Source organism: Amblyraja radiata, chromosome 26 (assembly GCF_010909765.2).
Source record: "Amblyraja radiata isolate CabotCenter1 chromosome 26, sAmbRad1.1.pri, whole genome shotgun sequence".
Classification (NCBI taxonomy): Eukaryota; Metazoa; Chordata; class Chondrichthyes; order Rajiformes; family Rajidae; genus Amblyraja; species Amblyraja radiata.
The window spans coordinates 10,596,305-10,619,188 of record NC_045981.1 but is presented as its reverse complement, the minus strand read 5'-3'; the positions used below and the strand labels follow the sequence as shown (position 1 = coordinate 10,619,188).

The following is a 22,884-nucleotide window of genomic DNA, read 5'->3' as shown; positions in this document are numbered from 1 at the left end:
TTGCAAAAGGTTGAACAAGTTAGGTCTTTATTCTTTGGAGCGCAGAAGGTTAAGGGGGGACTTGATAGAGGTCTTTAAAATGATGAGAGGGATAGACAGGGTTGAGGTGGATAAGCTTTTCCCACTGAGAGTAGGGAAGATTCAAACAAGAGGACATGACTTGAGAATTAAGGGACAGAAGTTTAGGGGTAACATGAGGGGGAACTTCTTTACTCAGAGAGTGGTGGCTGTGTGGAATGAGCTTCCAGTGGAGGTGGTGGAGGCAGGTTCGATTTTATCATTTAAAAATAAATTGTCGTTTATCTTACCATATTTGTGTGTGTGTTATGTATGTGAGCGTTGTTTGTCCCCGTTTGGTTCCGACCTGATTCGGGTGGGTAAGGGTAAGGGCTTTGAGGGCCGCTTACATACTGTTGCACAATTATGCCTTGACTGTCACTGTCTGTTATCATTGTATGTATGCAAATTGCTGTGAAATTCAAATAAAAAGATTTAAATCAAAAATAAATTGGATAGTTATATGGACGGGAAAGGAATGGAGGGTTATGGTCTGAGTGCAGGTAGATGGGACTAGGGGAGGATAAGTGTTCGGCACGGACTAGAAGGGCTGAGATGGCCTGTTTCCGTGCTGTAATGGTTATATGGTTATATAATTCTCCGCGTGGCCTGAGTTAATTTTGAGTATTGGAAACCACGCCAATAATTTCCCACGGTCTAGGCATAAGCTCAGGGGCGACCGCGCCTTTGCGGTTGCAGCCCCTAGACTGTGGAACAGCATCCCCTTTCCCATCAGAACTGCCCCCTCCATTGACTCTTTTTAAGTCAAGACTAAAGACTTATCGAAACTCCCAAGCCTTTCCTGACGTCCTCTGAGTGAGGGCTACATGTATATATGTATGTAGTTTGTTTTGTTGTGCTATTCTTATAACAAATATAAAGCACTTTGGCCAACGAGAGTTGTTTTTTAAATGTGCTGTATAAATAAATGTGGCTTGACTTGACTTGAATAACAACAGGGACCTACCTGGTCAAAGAGGTAGACGGTAACGTCGTCGTAGAATGAGACGGCCTTTTTCTTCCTCTCCAGGTCATCGCAGTAGGTGTCACACATCAGGTTGGGCAGCTTGAGCAGGCTGCGCAGGTTCCTGCCATCGTCTTTCTCAGTCACCACGATGGGGACGGCGGGCGCGTCCTCCTCGCTGTCCTCTTGGATGTTGTAGATGCGCAGCTCCTCGTCCGAGTCGTCGCTCTCCTCCTCCTCCTCCTCCTCGCCCTCCCCCTCCTCCTCCTCCCCCTCCTCGCCGATGAAGGGGGGCCGGGGTTCCTTGCTGAGGGTGAGCGGGGGCAACTCCAGGGTCAGCTGCACCAGCTGCATCTTGGGCACGATGCATCTCTCCAGCCTCTCCTCCACGTTCAGGGAGTAGGGCTGGAATTTCCTCGCCGCCACCTCGGCTGCGCCGTGGAAGCCCACCCCCCTCTGGTTCCCCGGCTCAGACAACTGTTCCTCCAGAATCAACTCCGTGCCGTCGAAGATGCAGCCCGATGGTGCTTTGTAGTGGCCTCCCTTCTTGGGGAGAGCTGCCAGTCTCTCTGAGTTGCACTTCTTCTGGACCAACCCATCTCCGCTCTCTGAGCCGAAGCCCACTCTTTCATCAAACATCTGCCTACAAACATAATAGTCCACCGTCGTAACACCGTCCTTGCCCCGATGGTCAAACTTGTCGCCGATCGCCGGGTGGCCGCTTGGGTCCGTTCTTGTGCAACCGGTGGTGGTCATTGGGATCTCGGCCTGGTCGGAGATCTCCTCGATGTCCGTGGACTCCAACTTGGCAAGACTCTGGGTCGGGTTGCAACGCTGCTGTGACTCCTCACCCATTGCATGGACCGGCATCTCCACTGCGTGGTTGGGCTGTGAGGACCCGTTGACCGGCGGTGGAGGAGCGCTGGCCACATGCATCTCCACCAAGAGGTCATCTCTGTCCAACTCCGGCGCTGCTGGGCACCGCTCCGACTCCGCGTCATAGTCCGAGAAGTAAGCCGAGTCCCGGCAGGAGCTCTTCTCCTCCTCCTCCTCCAGCGAGGGCGGCTCGAAGTCCTCGGCTCCCTCGCCAATCCCCGCGCCCACCTTCTGCTCCGCCGGCTCCTTCAACACGAACTCGGGCGACTCGAAGTTCTCGGTGTCGTAGCCGCTGTCGGCGGCCCTGGGCTGCAGCGAGGCGTAGTGCGAGGTGGGGCTGAATGTGTCGCAGGAGCTGCCCGTGGACGGGATGTCCAGCGACTCCAGCGAGTCTGGTGTCCCCACCACCTTGTTGTGCAGGCACTTGTGAGAAGTCGCCACCAACAGATCGCTGCAGCTCTCGCTCTCCGGCGCCAGGTCGGTGAATATCTCAGATGTGACATCCGTCTCGTCGTCGCTGCCCACGTCGGTCTCGGGGAAGCTGGTGCTGGACAGGGTCTTGACCGGGGAGATGTCGTGGCCTTTGGGGGCGGTTTCAGACGGCGGGGAGACGATGGTCAGGTCCGTCACCGCGATCTCCACCTGCGCGAAATCCTGGGGCGACTCCGGGCGATCTCTGTGGCCCGAGCTGTCCGTTGATGGTTTGGTGATGTCTAGGTCGGGCAAGGTCTCGCCCCCGTTGGCAGCGCTCCTGCAGTTCTTCACCACCAGCCCCGACAAAGGGTCGACAAACTCCTCGTCTCTCGAAGCCTGCGTCCGGGCAGGAAGGAGGTCCCCTCTCCCCTCTGGGCCCAACTCCGCGGGAGACTGTCTCTGAGCTTCAGGGCTGGAGAGGGGGTGCCCGCACCCCCCCACTGTAAGGAGGCGACTGCCTTCCCTGCACCCCTCTTCCCCCTCGCACCCCCCATTCTCCTTGGAGGCCAGTGGTTCCAGCGGGTGGGAGAAGGAGAGGGGGGGCAGAATCCCCATCTTGGACAGGTCCATGTCTGAAATGTCCGCTTGGATTTTGCCACCAAAAAATCCCGAGTCTTGCCCGTCCCGCTCCAGCGAGCGCGGTGCCATCTCGCCGCCGAACCCGCCGCTCAGCGCCCTCGGTACCACCTCGCTGGTCAGAAGGTCCCCATCCTCCGCCTCAAACGCGCTCTCCCGTGGCTGGGGAGTGATGTCGTGGTGCCAGGGGTCACGGCTGGGGAGAGGCTTTGCATTGTCCAAGGCGGGCTCGGTTGGCGCCGCCGCCGCCGGTTGGTACCCATTGGCCAACCCGGTCTCGTCCAACTGGTCGTAGGAGGCGATGAAGAGCGAACCGGGGTCCCCGAAGGAAGGGGCGAGCTCCAGGGGTGACACCCCCAGAGGGTCCACGAAGCCCTTCTCTCCCGAGTCCCCCCCTCTCCAGCTGTCGTTGGCCAACAGGGACTGGTTGGCCTCATCTCCCGGGAAGGTGTGGTAGAACTCTTGGGCGGACTTGCTGCGGGTGAAATAGGGCTCTCTCTCCCAGGAACCTTGGCCGCCGGACAAGCCGTGGCCCAGGAGAGGCTCCATGGTCAGGGAGATGGTGGGGCTGTTGTCCCCGTTGTCCATCATGGTGTCCCTGGCTTGGAAGCCTCGCCAGGATGACTCCGGTTGGCACTCGGGGCTGTAGCTGCACATGGTGTAGTCCAGCTCCATGTTGCAGTCGCTCGGCTCCTCGATGCGGATGTAATACTCGCCGGTGACCGACGGACTGTGCGCACTGATGACCGGCACCACGCCGGGCGGCTCCAGGCTCTGCGGCAGGCTGCACTGCTGCTTGGACTCGTAGAAGGAGTTGGAGCAGACGGGCGACACGCTGAGGCTCAGCCTCCCCGAGGCGCTGCTGGGGAAGTAGATCTCCTGATACTGGGAGCCTGCCTGCACCAGACCCACCGGAGACGGCTGGAAGTTCTCGACGGGCTTGCGGTCCCACTTGTACTCGAAGTTGAGCCCCTGGCTGGTCTCCGTGACGGTCAGCACGTCGTCCACCTCGGTGTGGAAGCCATCCTGCCCGAACTGCTCGAGTAGGGGGAAGGAGGAGAGCTGGGTGGCGCGTCTGCAGCTGGAGCCACCGGGCTTCATCGCGTTCCAGCGCTTCTCGAACTCCTCTTCCACGTCGCTGGACGCCTTGGCGCACAGGTAGCTGAGGAGAAGGTGGACCTCGTCCGCCGTGGGCCTTTGCTCCGGCTGCAGCCAACAAAACTGCATCACCTCGTACCTGCAAGCACACAACCAGAGGGTTACCAGAACAATAAAGACACTCAATGTTGGAGTATCACAGCATAGAATCTCATATGGAGTCATAGAGTGATACAGTGTGGAAACAGGCCCCACACCGGCCAACGCGTCCCAGCTACACTAGTCCCACCTGCCTGCGTTTGGTCCATATCCCTCCAAACATATAAGATCCTTAAGGCTTTGGACACGCTAGAGGCAGGAAACATGTTCCCGATGTTGGGGGAGTCCAGAACCAGGGGCCACAGTTTAAGAATAAGTAGTAAGCCATTTAGAACGGAGACTAGGAAACATTTTTTCTCGCAGAGAGTGGTGAGTCTGTGGAATTCTCTGCGTCAGAGGGCGGTGGAGGCAGGTTCTCTGAATGCTTTCAAGAGAGATCTAGATAGGGCTTTTAAAATAGCGGAGTCAGGGGAGAAGGCAGGAACGGGGTACTGATCGGGTATGATCAGCCATGGTCACATTGAATGGCGTTGCTGGCTCGAAGGGCCGAAAGGCCTACTCCTGCACCTATTGTCTATTGTCAAACCTGTCCTATCCATGTACCTGTCTAACTGTTTCTTAAATGGTGGGATAGACCCGGCCTCAACTTCCTCCTCTGGCAGCTTGTTCCATACTCCCACCACTCTTTGTGTGAAAAAGTTACCCCTCAGATTCGTATTAAATCTTTTCCCCTTCACCTTGAACCTATGTCCCCTGGTCCTCGATTCCCCTACTCTGGGCAAGAGACTCTGTGCATCTACCCGATCTATTCCTTTCATGAGGAATGGAGAACATGCAGAAGAGGTTCACCAGAATGTTGCCTGGATGTTGGACAGGGGAGGTTGGACAAACCCCCATTGTTTTCTCTGGAGCGTGGAAGGGTGAGCCTATAGTCAAAGAGGAGATTTCTGGGGCAGGTAATATTACAACGTTTAAGAGACATAAGTAAGTAAGTAAGTTTATTGGCCAAGTATTCACATACAAGGAATTTGCCTTGGTGCTCCGCCCACAAGTAACAACATGACATACAGTGACAGTTACGAAAGACTCCAAAAACACTAAACATTAATAATAATAAAACATTAATGATAAAACACCATTGATCAAGCATGTGAACCAACAAAATAACAGATCAAAGGGAGGCTACAGATTTTTGGCTGTTGAGTAGAGCAACTACTCGTGGATAAAAACAGTTTTTATGTCTGGCTGTGGCAGCTTTGACAGTCCGGAGTCGCCTTCCAGAGGGAAGTGATTCAAAGAGTTTGTGGCCAGGGTGAGAGGGGTCAGAGATGATCTTGCCCGCTCGCTTCCTGGCCCTTGCAGTGTACAGTTCATCAATGGAGGGAAGGTTGCAGCCAATAACCTTCTCTGCTGATCGGACGATTCGCTGCAGCCTCCAGGTGTCGTGCTTGGTGGCTGAGCCAAACCAGACCATGATGGAGAAGGTGAGGACAGACTCTACGATGGCCGTGTAGAATTGGACCATCATTGCCTGTGGCAGATTGTGCTTCCTCAGCTGCCGTAGGAAGTACATCCTCTGTTGTGCCTTTTTGACTGTGGAGTCGATGGTAGCCCCCCACTTAACAAGTTCCCAGGAACTTAAAAGACTCCACAGATGTGACTGTGGTGTTGTTGGGGTGAGAGGATGGGGAGCTCTCCTAAAATCTACAATCAATTCCACTGTCTTAAGAGCATTGAGCATTTATACGGGTATGTGGATAGAATAGGTTTAGAGTGATACAGGCAAGACTCGGGCAGGTGGGACGTGTAGATGGGGCATGTTTGTCGGCGTGGGCAAGCTGGGCCTGTTTCCACGTTCCATGACCTGCTGAGATACTCCAACAGTTTGTGTCTTTTATTTGGTAAACCAGCATCTGTAGGTCCTTGTGTCTACAGCTTGAATTCTGATGGAAGCCTGGAGTGCCTTTATGCTCAGTATTTTGAATGAAAATGGTTTAGAGGGATATACGGGGAGAAGGCAGGAGGATGGGGTTTGGAGGGAAAGATAGCTCAGCCGTGATCGAATGGCGGAGTAGACTTGATGGGCCGAATGGCCCAATTCTGCTCCTATGACTCATGAACTTATGATAAGGGCCAAACACAGGCAGGTGGGACTAGTGTAGATGGGCATGTTGGTGGGCCTGGGCAAGTTGGGCCGAAGGGCTTGTTTCAACACTGTATGACATGGAGACTCTCCATGAACTCTGTTCTAAATGATCGACCACCCCCCCCCCCCCCCCCCCCCGCCCCCCACGCCCCCTTCCTTTCTGCAACGCAAACAGTCGGAAAATACATTACGGAGGCAGACTTACCAGCGTTCAGACAGTGGAAGGTTGAGCAGTGGTTTCTGGAGTTTCAGCTGCTGCTCTTTGATGGTATAGGTGAGCACCTCCTTATCGGAACAGCGGTGATAGGGTTGGTTTCCAAACTCAAACAGCTCCCACAAGGTAACACCCAGGGACCTGTCAGAAAGAATCACCATCAATGGGAACAACTCAGGGGGCAGGTAACTGGAGGAATAGTGTGGGACGGAACTGCAGATGCTGGTTTAAACACAATGGATAGACACAAAAAGCTGGAGTAAATCAGCGGGACAGGCAGCATCTCTGGGGAGAAGGAACGGGTGACGTTTCGGGTGTGAAGAAGGGTCTCGGCCCGAAGCTTCACCCATTCCTTCTCTCCAGAGATGCTGTCAGTCCCGCTGAGTTACTCCAGCTTTTTGAGTCTAACAAGAGGAATAGATCTTCTTCTTCTTCTTGCGTATGGTGTGCACAGCCTAAAGTTGCAGGACAACTTGTTCTATTTGATCTTATTTGATTGTGCACGGCAGGTTGATTGCATTCGTCGAAACAAGGCGGGCCACATGAAGGTTGCAATCTTCCCACCCCAGAGGAATAGATCAGGTAGACACACAAAGTATCTTGTCCAGAGTAGGGGAATCGGAAACCAGAAGACATAGGTTTGAAATGGTTGGCGGGGGGGAAAGGTTTTCTAGGAACCACCTTATACACCTACCACCTTTATTCACACAAAAAGTGGTGGGTGTATGGAGTGAGTTGCTGCAGGTGGTAGTTGAGGCAGGAACAATGCTTAAGAAGCAATTAGGCAGGTACATGGATAGGACAGGTTTAGAGGGATATGGGCCATATGCAGGCAGGTGAGGACTATTGCAGATGGGGTATATTGGTCGGCGTGGGCAAGTTGGGCCAAAGGGCCTGTTTCTGGATGACTATTACAAACCCACTAATCCTAAAACACCATAAAACCACAAATGAGTATTGCAACAAATGGAAAGTTTCCAGTAAATATTGGGAAATTACAGGTGTGAAAACACACGCCTCCAGATTCAGGGACAGCTTCCCCCCCCCCAACTGTTATCAGGCAACTGAACCATCCAACCAACAACTAGAGAACGGTCCTGAGCTGTCGGTGCCATATTCCCAAATCCCAGGAACCAACCATCTTCCCATTTAGTGGCGCAGCTTGCAAAAGCCACTGCCTCAATGCGCCAGAGACATGGAGTTCGAACCTGACCTCGGGTGCTGTCTGTGTGGAGTTTGCTCGTTCTCCTGGTGACTGCGTGGGTTTCCTCTGGATCCTCCGGTTTCCTCCCACATCCCAAGGACGTGCATGTTTATAGGTTAAATGGCCCCCGGGTGTGTATGGAGTGGATGCGAAAGTGGAATAACATAGAACTAGCGTGATCAGGTGACTTCAGACTTTAGAGATGCAGCACGGAAACAGGCCCTTCGGCCCACCAGGTCTGCGTCGACCACACTGCACACTAGTACTATCCTACACACCAGGGATCATTTTACCGAAGCCAATTAACCTACAAACCTGCACGTCTTTGGAGTGTGGGAAGAAACCGGAGCACCCGGAGAAAACCCACGTGGTCACGGGGAGAAGGTACAAACTCCGTACAGACAAGCACCCGGGTCTCTGGCGCTGTGAGGCAGCAACTCTACCGCTGCACCACCGTGCCGACCCGCCCCAAATCGTGATGGATGGTCGTGGTCCGTTGATGATCACGGTGATTGATGGCCGGCGTGGACTCGGTGGGCCGAAGGGCCTGCACCTCCAAACCAAGCAATACAGTTTAGGAGCCGGAACAAGGGTCTCTACCTGACACGTCACCCATCCCTTCTCTCTGGAGAGGCAGGCCTGTCCCACTGAGTTATTCCAGCATTTTGTGACTATCTTTGGTGTAAACCAGCATCTGCAGTTCCTTCCCACACAAACTGAACTAAATATATCCATGCGCCATGGACCAGTCTGGTTTCTGATGCCCGTCTGCAGCCAGTACACAGGACAGCGCAGTCCTCCTCACCCCCTTGCTCACCAGATATTGCTAATCTTGGTTTGATCCACCACGAGCAGATTGCCATGGACGTCATCGATGAGCTCAGGTGCAATCCAGCGCAGCGGAATCCAGAGCTGATCGGGAGTTACCAAGTAATCTTGCTGTCAAAATAAAACATTAGAAACACAAGAAGTCAGGTCACTTAGTTCCCCGGCGAATCCCCGCCACAAAATCACCGTCAAAACATTACGTTGAAATGCCAGCTAATGGCAATTAAACGCCAGTCACCAAACTATTTCCTTTGGAATAACAGTGGCTCAATGGTACTTTGTTGTCACAGGTACAGAGGTGCAGTGAAATGCATTTTGTTGCACACAGTTCAGTTAAAATCTCACTCTACTTAAACACAATTAAGTACAAGAGTGAAAGAATTGTCAATTATTTTAGTTTTAGTTTTGAGATACAGTGTGGAAACAGGCCCTTCGGCCCACCGGGTCGACCAGCACACTAACACTATCCTACCCGCAAAGACCGCTCCCTCTGTAACTCCCTGGTCAATTCTTCCCTTCCCATCCGCACCACCCCCTCCCCGGGCACTTTCCCTTGCTACCGCAGATGCTACACTTGTTGCTTTACCTGCCCCCTCGACTCCATTCAAGGACCCAATCAGTCGTTCCAGGTGCGACAGAGGTTCACCTGCACCTCCTCCAACCTCATCTATTGCATCAGCTGCTCTAGATGTCAGCTGATCTACATCGGTGAGACCAAGTGTAGGCTTGGCGATCGTTTCGCCGAACACCTCCGCTTGGTCCGCAATAACCAACCTGATCTCCCTGTGGCTCAGCACTTCAACTCCCCCTCCCATTCCGAATCCGACCTTTCTGTCCTGGGCCTCCTCCATGGCCAGAGTGAGCACCACCGGAAATTGGAGGAGCAGCACCTCATATTCTGCTTGGGCAGTTTGCACCCTAGCGGCTTAAACATTGACTTCTCCAATTTCCGGTAGCCCTTGCTGTCTCCTCCCCTTCTCAGCTCTCCCTCAGCCCACTGGCTCCTCCTCTTCCTTTCTTCTCCCCCCCCCCCCCCCCCCCCACCCTACATCAGTCTGAAGAAGAGTTTTGGCCCGAAATGTTGCCTATTTCCTTCGCACCATATATGCTGCCGCACCCGCTGAGTTTCTCCGGCATTTTTGTCTACCTTCGATTTTCCAGCATCTCCAGTGCCTTCTTGAACACTATCCTACACACTGGGGACAATTTACAATTTTACCAAAGCTAATTAGTTTAAATCCCTGTACAACCCTTTACTCCAATAATAAACCTCAACCTTTAATTCACCAGCACCTACCTCCCTCTTTGAACTTTTGCCGCAACCATCACCTTTGCCACTAGTTTTCTCACCTTCAAACTAGTTTTATCTCTAAGCTTTCTCAGTTCCGATGAGAGGCGAGCGTTGCTTTTCTCTCTATAGACGCTGACCGGCCTGTTGAGTGTTATCACCATCCTCTGTTTCATTCGCTTTAATCGCTTGCAGGGAACATGGTGAACAAGAGCCACTAGGTGTCCTTTGAGAAAGATACTGATGTGCGAGACCATAGCCAGAGTCACTTCTGGGGAATACACGCCTTCCCATGTGCTCTTGCTTCCTCTCTAAGGGTCGCCAGGGCTGGTCTGTCAAACGACCGTTACCCACCAACTCTAGCGGAATGGAAAGAACGAGCTCGCATCACAAAGCGCCAGGGCGACCACAGAATACGGACTCCAAATGCGGAACCCCCAACAATCCATCCCAAGTTCTGATCTCCGCCTCGCATCATGAGCCCACCATGAGCAAAGGCTGTTCCGAAATGGAACCTTCTTGGCGATCGTTTCGCCGAACACCTCCGCTCAGTCCGCTTTAACCAACCGGATTTCCCAGTGGCTCAGCACTTCAACACCCCCTCCCATTCCGAATGGCTAAGTAGACTATTTCTGCAGTACACTTGCTAATCGGGGCAATACTCTGCTGGAAATCCATGTGAGAAAATTAATTTCACCATGTTAGCACCTTGCACATGTGAGAATAACAGCAGCATTGAACCATAAATCGGACGACAGATGGCACAATGGGCTAAGTGTTCGGCTGGCGACCGGAAGGTAGCCGGTTTGAATCCCGCTTGGAGTGCATACTGTCGTTGTGTCCTTGGGCAAGGCACTTCACCCACCTTTGCCTGTGTGTGAATGTGTGTGAGTGATTGGTGGTGGTCGGAGGGGCCGTAGGCGCAGAATGGCAGCCACGCTTCCGTCAGTCTGCCCCAGGGCAGCTGTGGCTACAGAAGTAGCTTACCACCACTGAGTGTGACTGAGGAGTGAATGAATAATGCAATGTAAAGCGCCTTGAGTATTAGAAAGGCGCTATATAAATCCCATCCATTATTATTATTATTATTATAGATGAGTCCTGACCTGCTGAATATTTCCAGCAATGTCAGGGTTGCTTCCCAGCTCCTCGATTGTTTCGAACGCAAGGTGCTGGAGTAAGTCAGCGGGTCAGGCAGCATCTCTGGAGGTAAGATCTTTGCTGCCTGACCCTCTCAGTTACTCCAGCACTTTGTGTTCCAGGCAGGATCCCAGTGTCTGAAGTTCCTCGTGCCTCTGTCGTTTCCTTTACCTTGTACTTGTTGTGAGACAGTCCATAGTCTCCGAGTTTGACGGTCAGATCCGCGGACAGCAAGCAATTGCGTAGAGCCAAGTCACTGTGGCGGGGGGAAGGGGGATTGGGGAGTGGGGGGGGGTGGGGGGGGGGGGGGGGGGTCAGAAACACAGGCATTACTAAACCATACTTGGGAGCAACTTCAATTCACTCAAGCGTAGTTCTCTTGCCGTGACTTGCGTAGTTCTCTTACCAAGTGGACATCGACGAAACGAACAATCAATCAATCAATCAAAGACTTTATTGTCATTCATAAATACACCAATAACTGCAAGTCTGAACGAAATATCGTTGCATCTTGCTCACCGTGCAACATTAAATAACGGTGAGCCAGATGCAACTAAATTTTGGTCAAACCTGCAGATCTGACAAACAGGGAGAGAAGGCCTTGCATTTAAGTAGCACCTTCAATCTCCCTTTCAGCACACAGTCATAGAGTCATACAGCACGCAAACAGGCCCTTCAGCCCAACTTGCCCATGCCGACCAAAATGGCCCGTCTACACGAGTCCCACCTTGGTCCATATCCCTCCAAACCTTCCTTATCCGTGTACCTGTCCAAATGTCTTAACTTGCCTCAACTGCAGTACTTTGTCTGGCAGCTCGTACCATATACTCATCACCCTCCGAGCTAAACAGCTGTTGTCCTCTTAGATCTTTCCCCTCTCACCTCAACCTATGTCCTCAGGGCCTTGATTCCTCTACTCTGGGTAGAGGAATTCCACAGATTCACAACTCTCTGGGTGAAAACGTTTTTCCTCATCTCGGTCCGAAATGGCCTAGCCCTTGTTCTTAAACTGTGTGACCCCTGGTTCTGGTCTCGCCCAACATGGGGAACGTTTTTCCTGCAATTCCATCGCGTTGGCCCCAAGTGTTCGCCAAGTAACATCTTATCATCAGGCATGCGGAAGCAGAGGTGACGGGGAGGGGACCACTGGAGATTGCCTGGTGGCATGTTGTCCGATGGGTCGAGGCTACGCCCGCTGGTCAGTGGCTGGGCTCGAAGTCAGCGGCCTCCCACCACAACAAAATCACTGATGCTGGAGACGTCACCTTCACTCTGGCAGCATCAGGATATTGTTGTGGGAAGTGGCCAAGGTGGGGCAGGCAGCAGATGGGGCAGGCACCAGCATCGCCCGGGGAGTTCATGGAGCGAGGGTCATTAGGGTAGTAGTATTAGGCCATTCGGCCCATCAAGTATACACCGCCTTTCATCATGGCTGATCTATCTCTCCCTCCTAACCCCATTTTCCTGCCTTCTCCCCGTAACCTATTGGCACCCGTGCCAATCAAGAATCTATCTATCTATCTCTGCCTTAAAAAATATCCACTGACTTGGCCTCCACAGCCTTCTGTGGCAAATCATTCCACAGATTCACTGCCCTCTGACTAAAGAGGTTTCTCCTTTGGGGAGAGGAGGTGTGGGCTGGGGAGCGAAGGATGGACACACACCAGAGAAGAAGAAGGGAAAGGGGCACATAGAAACATAGAAACGTAGAAAATAGGTGTAGGGCATTCGGCCCTTCGAGCCAGCACCGCCATTCAATATGATCATGGCTGATCATTCAAAATCAGTACCCTGTTCCGGCTTTCCCCCCCCATATCCGTTAGCCCTAAGAGCTAAATCCAGTTCCCTGTTGAATACATTGGAGGGGGTGGGTGGGGGGGATGGATTGGATGGGGAGAGGTTGAGAGTGGGGAGATGGAGAGGGGAGAAAAACAGAGGAGAGTGGGTTCTGGGATGGGGAAGGGTTGTGGGTAGGGAGATGAAGAGAGGGGGAGGGGTGGGGGGGGGGAGAGGTGGCTTGGTGGATGGGGAGAGGTGAGAGGGCCTGTTGCCTTGCTGTACGCCTCTCTATGACGTTGGGTGAAGGTTGACTTGCTCCCCTACCTGTGGATGTAGTGATGTTTGTGGAGGTGCTGGAGCCCTGACGTAATCTCACACGCCATTCTCTGCAGGGTCGAGGGGTCCGGGGCCAGTTCGTCCGCCGCACTGTGGGTCCTCAGGTAGCCCTTTAAGTCGCCCTTTAACGCAACGCACAAGGAGGTCAATGACGGAGCCACGGGTTCAGGCGTTCGACTCATCTCTCGGTTCACAAGTTCACAGGTCACAGGAGAAGAATTAGGCCATTCGGCCCATCGAGTCCACATGTGACTCGATGGGCCGAATGGTCTAATTCTTCTCCTGTGACCTGTGAACTTGTGGCCTAATGGCCTAATGACCTAATTCCATCTCTGCCTCCCAATCCCATTTTCCTGCCTTCTCCCCATGACCCTTGACACCCGTTCTAATCAAGAATTTGCCCATCTCTGCCTTAAACATATCCACTGACTTGGCCTCCACAGCCCTCTGTGGCAATGAGTTCCACAGATTAACTACCCTCTGACTAAAGAAGTTCCTCCTCACCTCCTTTCTAAAATGGCGCCCTTTAATTCGGAGGCTCTGCCCTCTGAGCCCTAAACTCGCACACTGGACATAGACCAGTGCGGCGGAGGGGTCTCGGAGAGATACCCCGACACCAGGCCTCCCACGCCCGCGGTGAACACATTTTATAATGCAATATTTTAAAAGGGGCAGCACCTTGGTGCAGAGGTAGAGTTGCCGCCCCAGGCACCCGGGTTCGATCCCGACTATGGGTGCTGCCTGTGCGGAGTTTGCACTTTCTCCCCGCGACCCTCGTGGGTTTTCTCCGGGTGCTCCGGTTTCCTCCCACACTCCAAAGATGTGCAGGTTTGTAGGCTAATTGGCCTCGGTAAAGATGGTAAATTGTCTCTAGTGTGTGAGGGATAGTGCTAGTCGGCATGAACTCGATGGGCCGAAGGGCCTGTTTCCTCGCCGTGTCTCTAAAGTGATAAAGCTGAACTAAACCCGCCCGGAAGGGAAGCCGCCGATCCCGGCAGTACTGAGAATAACTTTTGCATATTCCTGACCCAACCACTGCAGAAGTTGAACCTTCAATAAAAGCCCTGTCCCGCGGTACGAGTTCATTCCAAGGGCTCTCCTTGAGTTTGCCCTGATTCGAACTCGGAGATTTACGGTAATGGCCGCTCGTCGGAACTCGGGGCTCTCGTGGACATTTTTCAACATGTTGAAAAACCTTCACGAGTCTTCCCGTGCTTACCTGCCGTTAGCGAGTCTTCCCGAGTACCTGCCGTTAGCGTTACGAGCCGCTAAGAGACGTCCCCGAGCTCCGACGTACCCGCTACGTTCATTCTCCATGCTTACCACGAGTTAGATTTTTTTTTAAACTCGGGAGAGCTCTTGGAATGAACTCGTACCGTGGGACAGGGCTTTTAATCTGTATCTCAAATGCAATTAACAGTTACAGTCAATGTTCTAAATGTTTCACTAGAAAATACTGCTGATTGTGTCTGAGGAGCTGTAATGCTAGGGCATAACCACCAGGAGGCAGAGGAGAACCAAATAAATGTAACTGGATTGCAAAAGCTAAAACTGCAGAATCTGGAAATCTGAAATCAAAGGAGCAAATGCTGGATCAGGCAGTCTGAGGGGAGAAAGAAACTGAGTTCAATGCAGGTTGATGATCATTCATCAGAACTGGCCGCAAACTGGAAAGGCCAGTTATCTGAAATTGTTTAAATGAAGCCAAGATTCAAGTCAAAAGTATTTAATTGTCAGTAGACACAAAATGCTGGAGTAACTCAGCGGATGAGGCAGCATCTATGGAGAGAAGGAATGGGTGACGTTTCGACCCGAAATGTCACCCATTCCTTCTCTCAATAGATGCTGCCTCAGCCGCTGAGTTACTCCAGCATTTTGTGTCTACCTTCGATTTTATCCAGCATCTGCTGTTCTTTATCACACAGTATTTAATGGTCAATTGCACTATAATCAGAGCAAGGGGGCCAATGGTGGAGTTGCTGCCTCACAGCACCAGAGAGCCGGGTTCCATCCCGACCACGGGCGCTGTCTGTACGGAGTTTGTACGTTCTCTCCCCGTGACCGGCGTGGGTTTTCTCCGGGAGCTCCCGGTTTTTCTCCCCACACTCCAAAAACGATCCCGGGTCTCTGGCGCTGTGATGTATTCCCGCTGGGAAAAGACCGGATACTCACCAGCTGACAGAATTCCATGACCAACAGGTATGGTGTGACCTCCGTGAGTTGTGACAGGCACTGGAGCAGATTGGGATGCTGCAAGCTCCTGCAAGAAAATCACTGGTAGTTAATGAGCAAGACTAACCAGTTAACCAATTAACTTGCCACACTGTCAACCCCCGTACGTGTGCCCAGATAGTTTAGTTTAGTTTAGTTTATTGTCACATGCACCGAGTTACAGTGAAAAGCATTTGTTGCGTGCCGTACAGTCAGCGGAAATTCAATACATTATTACTGTCAAAGCTGCCGCAGCCAGACATAAAAACAGCTTTTTTTTCCACGAGTAGTAGCTCTACTCAATAACCAAAAATCTGTAGCCTCCTTTTGCTCTGGTCTTTTATTTAATTCACATGTTTAATCAATAATGTTTCATTATTAATGTTTAATGTTTAATGTGTCATTCCTAACTGTTACTGTATGTCCTGTTGTCACTTGCGGGCGGAGCACCTCTGCAAATTCCTTGTATGTGAATACTTGGCCAATAAACTTGTTCCTTCATTATTCATTCATTTATTCATCGAGCCATTTAGAGTGGTGAGAGAATATTATTGTTAAAGTAGGAAATAATGCTGTAGGAGTAGAGATTTAAGAGCGTGGAGCGACTGTAATATGTGATTGTAGATCTGCTTCTGTGGCTAGCACCCAAATAGTCACCTGGGTTGGGCGCCATCTTGGTAAGCATCTTGGAAGATATTACAATCCCTCAAGGACTCACCATTTTCGCGGACGAAATGACATTATGAAGGTTGAATCATAAGTTGATAAGCCTCGGGGCAGCACGGTGGCGCAGCGGTAGAGTTTCTGCCTCACAGCGCCAGTGACTCGGGTTCGATCCTGACCACGGGTGCTGCCTGTATGGAGTTTGTATTTTCTCCCTGTGACCGCGTGGGTTTTCTCCGGGTGCTCCTGTTTCCTCTCGCACTCCAACCAGCGATCACCCGTGCACTGGCACTATCCTACACACACTAGGGACAATTTACAATTTACTGAAGCCAATTAAACTATAAACCCGTACGTCTTTGGAGTGAAAGCGGAGCACCCGGAGAAAACCCACGCGGTCACAGGGGGAGAACGTACAAACTCCGTGCAGCCAGCACCCGTAGTCAGGAATGAACCCGGGTCCCTGGTGCAAGCGGGGCAGCGATGAAGAGAGGCCTGGACTGTCCGAGGGGAATGAGGGGGGTAGCTCACCTGTGGGGCTGGACTTCCTCCAGGAATCGCATCTGGTCCTGAATGCTGGCTCCGACCTTTAGCTCCTTCACCACCACCTGGCAGGAGTTGCGGCTGATGTTCACTTCACCGAGGAATACCTGAAACACGTGCGAACAAAAGGTTTTCCATTGGTTCCCCCGATATTCCCCGCCCACCCTGTTTCAGAACTGCTGCTGCTAAACTCTCCAGGTGTAATCCAAGGCAGGACATTGGTACTGCGATAGTGTTGAAATATTGTGGAGTTGAGTTCAGTTTGAATTTTTTAAAAAAAATTTATTTTATTAGAAGCAAATGTACAAGGAGAGAGTAATTGACTTTACAATTATACAATTTTCGTACAGCTTCAATTTTAACATTTTATAATCTAATAACTAAATCGGAAAAAAGAAAAAAAGGAAAAAAGGAAATGAAGAAGAGAAGAAAAAGAAAAGAAAGAATTCCGAAAAAGACACGAAAGAGAAACCCCTGAACTAACGAAGAAGTGAAAAAAGTGGAGGTATATCCCACTACCCTTCCCTACGCCCCCTCACCCGACCTTAGTGTCGGTTTTGAATTTGTGTTCAACCAATATGTTGTTGAAGAAATTCAATGAAAGGAGACCTTATTTTGGAAAATTGATCTGGTTTGTCAGTCAAAACAAGCCTTCTTTTTTCTAAATGAGTTTGAGTTTTGTTGATTGTCACATGTGTACGGTGAAAAGCTTTTGTTGCGCGCTAACCAGTCAACAGGAAACGTCACCCGTTCCTTCGCTCCAGAGATGCTGCCTGTCCCGCTGAGTTACTCCAGCTTTCTGCGTCTATTAACGGAAAGACTATACTTTCATGGACAGGAGCATGGATATGAAAGGTTTCGAGGGAATGTGTGGAAAGGAACTGCAGATGCTGGTTTATACTGAAGGCAGACACAAAATGGTGGAGTAACTCAGCGTTTGAGGCAGCACCTCTGGAGAAAAAGAATAGGTGAAGTTTCGGGTCGGATATCCCTCCAAATCTATCCTTTCTGTGTCTGAACAAGGGTTCCGACCCAAAATGGCACCTATTCCCATTCTCCAGAGATGCTGCCTGACCTGCTGAGTTGCACCAAGGTTTAGAGGGATAAGGGCCAAATGCGAGCAGGTGGGACTATTGTCGATGGGGCATCTTGGTCGGCATGGGCAAGTTGGGCTGAAGGGCCTGTTTCCGTGCGGTATGACTATAAATCCACGACTTTCAGAGAGAAACCTTCCTACAAAAATTCCCTTACTTCCAGCAAAGCACCACATGAGGTCCACACTCCATTTTAACTCCCCATCCCATTCCCACACTGACCCTTCTGGGCCTGGGCCTCCTCCATTGCCATAATGCATAGCAAATTGGAGGACGAACACCTCATATTTTGCTTGGGTAGCTTATACCCCAACGGTATGAACATTGAATTCTCTCATTGTAACTAACTTCATCTTGCAGGAGGCCTTTGATAACATGCCGTATATGAGTCTGCTGAAGAAGATGAGAGCCCCAGGGTACCAGAGGGAAGATACTAATTCTGCTCCTCATATGGCTCAGGGCGGCACGCTGGCGCAGCGGGTAGATCTGCTGCCTCACCGCCCCAGAGACCCGTGTTTGAACTTGACCTCGGGTGCTGTCTGTGTGGAGTCTGTCCGTTCCTTCCCTGTGACAACGGGAGTCCGGTTTCCTCCCACATCCCAATGACCTGTGGGTTTGTAGGATACTGGCCCCTCTGTCAATTGCCTCCTAGTGTGTAGGGAGTGGATGAGAAAGTGGGATAACACACAACTAGTGTGAGCGGGTGATCGATGGTCAGCGTGGCCTTGGTGGGCCAGACGGGGCCTGTTTCCACGCAGTATTCCGTGGAAACAGGCCCCATCAACTGCTCCAGCACTCATGAACACACCGGGCCAGCTAACATACCAATCTCTGCGATGTGTGGGGGGGAGAACTGGAGCACCCAGAGGAAGCCAGACACCGTGAAAACATGCAAACGCCACACAGACAGCACAGGTGGTCTGCATATAACTGGGGTCTGGAGTTGAGGGGGAGGGGTTGCAGCTCGACCAGCTGCTCCACTGAGCCAGGCTGACATATTTCATTGTTTTTCATGTATGTGCCTCACAAAGCTGCTATTATTAAAAGCTGATCCTATCAGTGTCTGTTTGAACCAGAATGAATGCATTCCGCAGCCCACGTCGCCTGTGGAATGTGGATTCCAACACCAGTCCCTTAAGGGCCTATCCCACTTAGGCGATTTATTCAGCGACTGTTACAGTCGTTGCAGGTCGCTGAAAAGCCGGCGACTGGACCCCCCCCCCCCCCCCCCCACGACAATGTCTACGACAATGTCCGCAACAACCCACCTCCTAGTCGACGTCAAGCTACGACAACCGCCGACCCATTAGGATGTCCACCTACGACCACACCTACGACAACGTACGTCCACCCGTGACAAGCTCCGACAAGGTAAGACAATTCAGTCACCGGTACCTGTCGGCGGTTGCCGTGGGTTGCCGTAGGTAGTCGCCAATGGAATTCACCAAATTCGGCACCGGCGACAAGCTACGTCACTGTGGCTTGCCCGTGGCCCCGTCAGTCGGCAGCCCGGCCAGCTGTCCGAACCTTTGCACCTTCGCTGACCGCCGACACCACCACCATGGCCGATCATCGGTTCATGAGTTGGACGGGGTGCCGGACCTTGCGTGCGAGGACACACGGGGCAAAACTCCTCAGCTGGCCCGCCGGCTGGGCTTTGTGTGCAGTCCAGCGCCTGGGCCGACTCATCATTCACCCAGCCACGGCCGAGTCGGTCAACGAATTGCCGTCGGGAATTTGTCCCTTATTTTGACCCTTTGTCCCTTATTTGCAAGTGAGATAGTTGGCAACCCTAAATCTCATGCTAGCTGCGCTGCAAAGAATTTTATTCAATGTGATTATGGCTGATCATCCAAAATCAGTACCCCGTTCCTGCTTTTTCCCCATATCCCTTGATTCCTTTGGCCCACAGTTGTGGGAAGTGGGGAGGATATAAGAGCCGCTGCCTCACAGCGGCAGAGACCCGGGTTCAATCACGATCTCAGGTACTGTCTGTGTGGAGTTTGCACGTTCTCCCTGTGACCACGTGGGTTTCATAGAAACATAGAAACATAGAAATTAGGTGCAGGAGTAGGCCATTCGGCCCTTCGAGCCTGCACCGCCATTCAATATGATCATGGCTGATCATCCAACTCAGTATCCCGTACCTGCCTTCTCTCCATACCCTCTGATCCCCTTAGCCACAAGGGCCACATCTAACTCCCTCTTAAGTATAGCCAATGAACTGGCCTCGACTACCCTCTGTGGCAGAGAGTTCCAGAGATTCACCACTCTCTGTGTGAAAAAAGTTCTTCTCATCTCGGTTTTAAAGGATTTCCCCCTTATCCTTAAGCTGTGACCCCTTGTCCTGGACTTCCCCAACATCGGGAGCAATCTTCCTGCATCTAGCCTGTCCAACCCCTTAAGAATTTTATAAGTTTCTATAAGATCCCCTCTCAATCTCCTAAATTCTAGAGAGTATAAACCAAGTCTATCCAGTCTTTCTTCATAAGACAGTCCTGACATCCCAGGAATCAGTCTGGTGAACCTTCTCTGCACTCCCTCTAGGGCAATAATGTCCTTCCTCAGATTTCGAGACCAAAACTGTACACAATACTCCAGGTGTGGTCTCACCAAGACCCTGTACAACTGCAGTAGAACCTCCCTGCTCCTATACTCAAATCCTTTTGCTATGAAAGCTAACATACCATTCACTTTCTTCACTGCCTGCTGCACCTGCATGCCTACTTTCAATGACTGGTGTACCATGACACCCAGGTCTCGCTGCATCTCCCCTTTTCCTAGTCGGCCACCATTTAGATAATAGTCTGCTTTCCTGTTTTTGCCACCAAAATGGATAACCTCACATTTATCCACATTATACTGCATCTGCCAAACATTTGCCCACTCACCCAGCCTATCCAAGTCACCTTGCAGTCTCCTAGCATCCTCCTCACAGCTAACACATTCCCCCCCAGCTTAGTGTCATCCGCAAACTTGGAGATATTGCCTTCAATTCCCTCATCCAGATCATTAATATATATTGTAAATAGCTGGGGTCCCAGCATTGAGCCTTGCGGTACCCCACTAGTCACTGCCTGCCATTGTGAAAAAGACCCGTTTACTCCTACTCTTTGCTTCCTGTTTGCCAGCCAGTTCTCTATCCACATCAATACTGAACCCCCAATGCCGTGTGCTTTAAGTTTGTATACTAATCTCTTATGTGGGACCTTGTCGAAAGCCTTCTGGAAGTCCAGATACACCACATCCACTGGTTCTCCCCTATCCACGCTACTAGTTACATCCTCGAAAAATTCTATAAGATTCGTCAGACATGATTTACCTTTTGTAAATCCATGCTGACTTTGTCCAATGATTTCACCACTTTCCAAATGTGCTGCTATCCCATCTTTAATAACTGACTCTAGTAGTTTCCCCACTACCGATGTTAGACTAACTGGTCTGTAATTCCCCGTTTTCTCTCTCCCTCCCTTCTTAAAAAGTGGGGTTACGTTTGCTACCCGCCAATCCTCAGGAACTACTCCAGAATCTAAAGAGTTTCCTCCGGGTGCTCCGGTTTCCTCCCACATCTGAAGGACCCGCGGGTTTATAGGTTACATGGACCTGGTGTGTCGGAAGTGGATGAGAAAGTGGGATAACATAGAACTGGTGTGAACAGGCGATCAGTGTGGACTCGGCGGGCCGAAGGACCTGCTTCCATGCTGTATCTTTCAATCAATCAACCAATCAATGAAAAAAGTGCAGAATTGGCATCAAGGACCTTTTTATAATGAGATACAGCGCGGAAACAGGCCCTTCGACTGACTCCTCCCTCCCCCCCCCCCCCCCCCCCCCCCCCCAATCTTCGCACATCCCCAATCCTTTTCACTCGTCACTTTAATTTCATGTTTGGTGTATTTTGTGTTTTATGACTGTTTGCAGATTAATTTCTCTCCTGGGATAAATAAAGTTCTATCGCATCGTATCATATCACACTCTTTGTTTTTTTTCCTTTCAGATTTCCAGCATCTGCAGTATTTTAGTTTTGTACATTGACTGCATACAGAGGAAGAGTTGACATGCGATTTCATAACATCATAGATGATAGGAGCAGAATTAGGCCATTCGGCCCATCAAGCCAACTCCGCCGTTCAATCATGGCTGATCTATCTCTCCCTCCGAACCCCATTCTCCTGCCCTCTCCCCATTACCACTGACACCTGTACTAATCAAGAATCTATCCATCTCTGCCTTAAAAATATACCTTGACTTGGCCTCCACAGCCTTCTGTGGCAAAGGATTCCACAGATTCACCACCCTCTGACTAAAGAAATTCCTCCTCATCTCCTCACTAGAGGAATGTCCTTTAATTCTGGAGCTGTGGCCTCTGGTCCTAGACTCTCCCACTAGTGGAAACATCCTCTCCACATCCACTCTATCCAAGCCATTCACTTTTCGGTACGTTTTCTTTCTGGCCCTTGGCAGGCGATGCAAACATGAAATATAAATGTTGCCATGCAGAGTAAATCACTTGAGCAGATGTTCGGCATTGTACCTAAATGTTATATTGACAAGCTGGCAGAATGTGGACAGCATCTGCTGCCTTCTGCGATGGCTAATTCAAAGGTCAGCCTTTCATTAGAAATTTGGACTTCTAGCTAAATTGAAGTAAATTACCCTCGGCATAGATTAACGCACGCTCACCACATCTGTGCGTCTTACTGCACGTGTTGGACTGGTGAAATCAACTTCAGCGCTGGGTACAAATGGAAGACTTCATTGCCTGAAGAAGAGTCTCGACCCGAAACATCACGCATTCCTTCTCTTCAGAGATGCTGCCTGTCCCGTTGAGTTAAGGGCCTGTCCCGCGGTAATTCAAGAGCTCTCCCGAGTTTAAAAAAAAAATCAAACTCGTAGTAAGCACGTAGAATGTACGTAGCGGGTACTTCGGAGCTCAGGACGTCTCTTAGCGGCTCGTAACGCTAATGGCAGGTACTCGGGAAACGCGGTAAGCTTGTGAAGATTTTTCAACATGTTGAAAAATGTCCACGAGAGCCCCGGGTACCTACGAGCGGCCATTACCGTAATTCTCCGAGTTCGAATCAGGGGAAACTCGGGAGAACTCTTCAATTAGCTCGTATAGTGGGCCAGCCCCATTACCCATAGGCATTTTGTGTCTATCTTCGGTTTATACCAGCATCTGCAGCTCCTTCCCACACACTTCAATGTTAAATCTTTGCACTAAATACTCTGCCCTTTATCCTTGATCTGTGCACTGCGGACAGCTTAATTGTATTTGTGTATAGACCAGTCAA

At 51.0% G+C, this 22,884-nt stretch overlaps 1 protein-coding gene across 5 annotated transcripts in view; it reads right to left on the bottom strand.

The window, feature by feature from the left end:
* aatk (apoptosis associated tyrosine kinase) overlaps positions 1–22,884 on the bottom strand; it is a 172,271-nt gene that overhangs the window by 15,001 nt on the left and 134,386 nt on the right. For all 5 annotated transcript variants that reach the window (XM_033044227.1, XM_033044228.1, XM_033044230.1 and 2 more), the window contains 7 exons: positions 16,485–16,603; positions 15,252–15,339; positions 13,068–13,201; positions 11,136–11,220; positions 8,526–8,647; positions 6,496–6,645; positions 1,025–4,184 (listed from right to left, as the gene is read on the bottom strand). In XM_033044227.1, the coding sequence (XP_032900118.1) occupies positions 1,025–4,184; positions 6,496–6,645; positions 8,526–8,647; positions 11,136–11,220; positions 13,068–13,201; positions 15,252–15,339; positions 16,485–16,603 (3,858 nt within the window). The remainder of the gene's footprint in view (positions 1–1,024; positions 4,185–6,495; positions 6,646–8,525; positions 8,648–11,135; positions 11,221–13,067; positions 13,202–15,251; positions 15,340–16,484; positions 16,604–22,884) is intronic.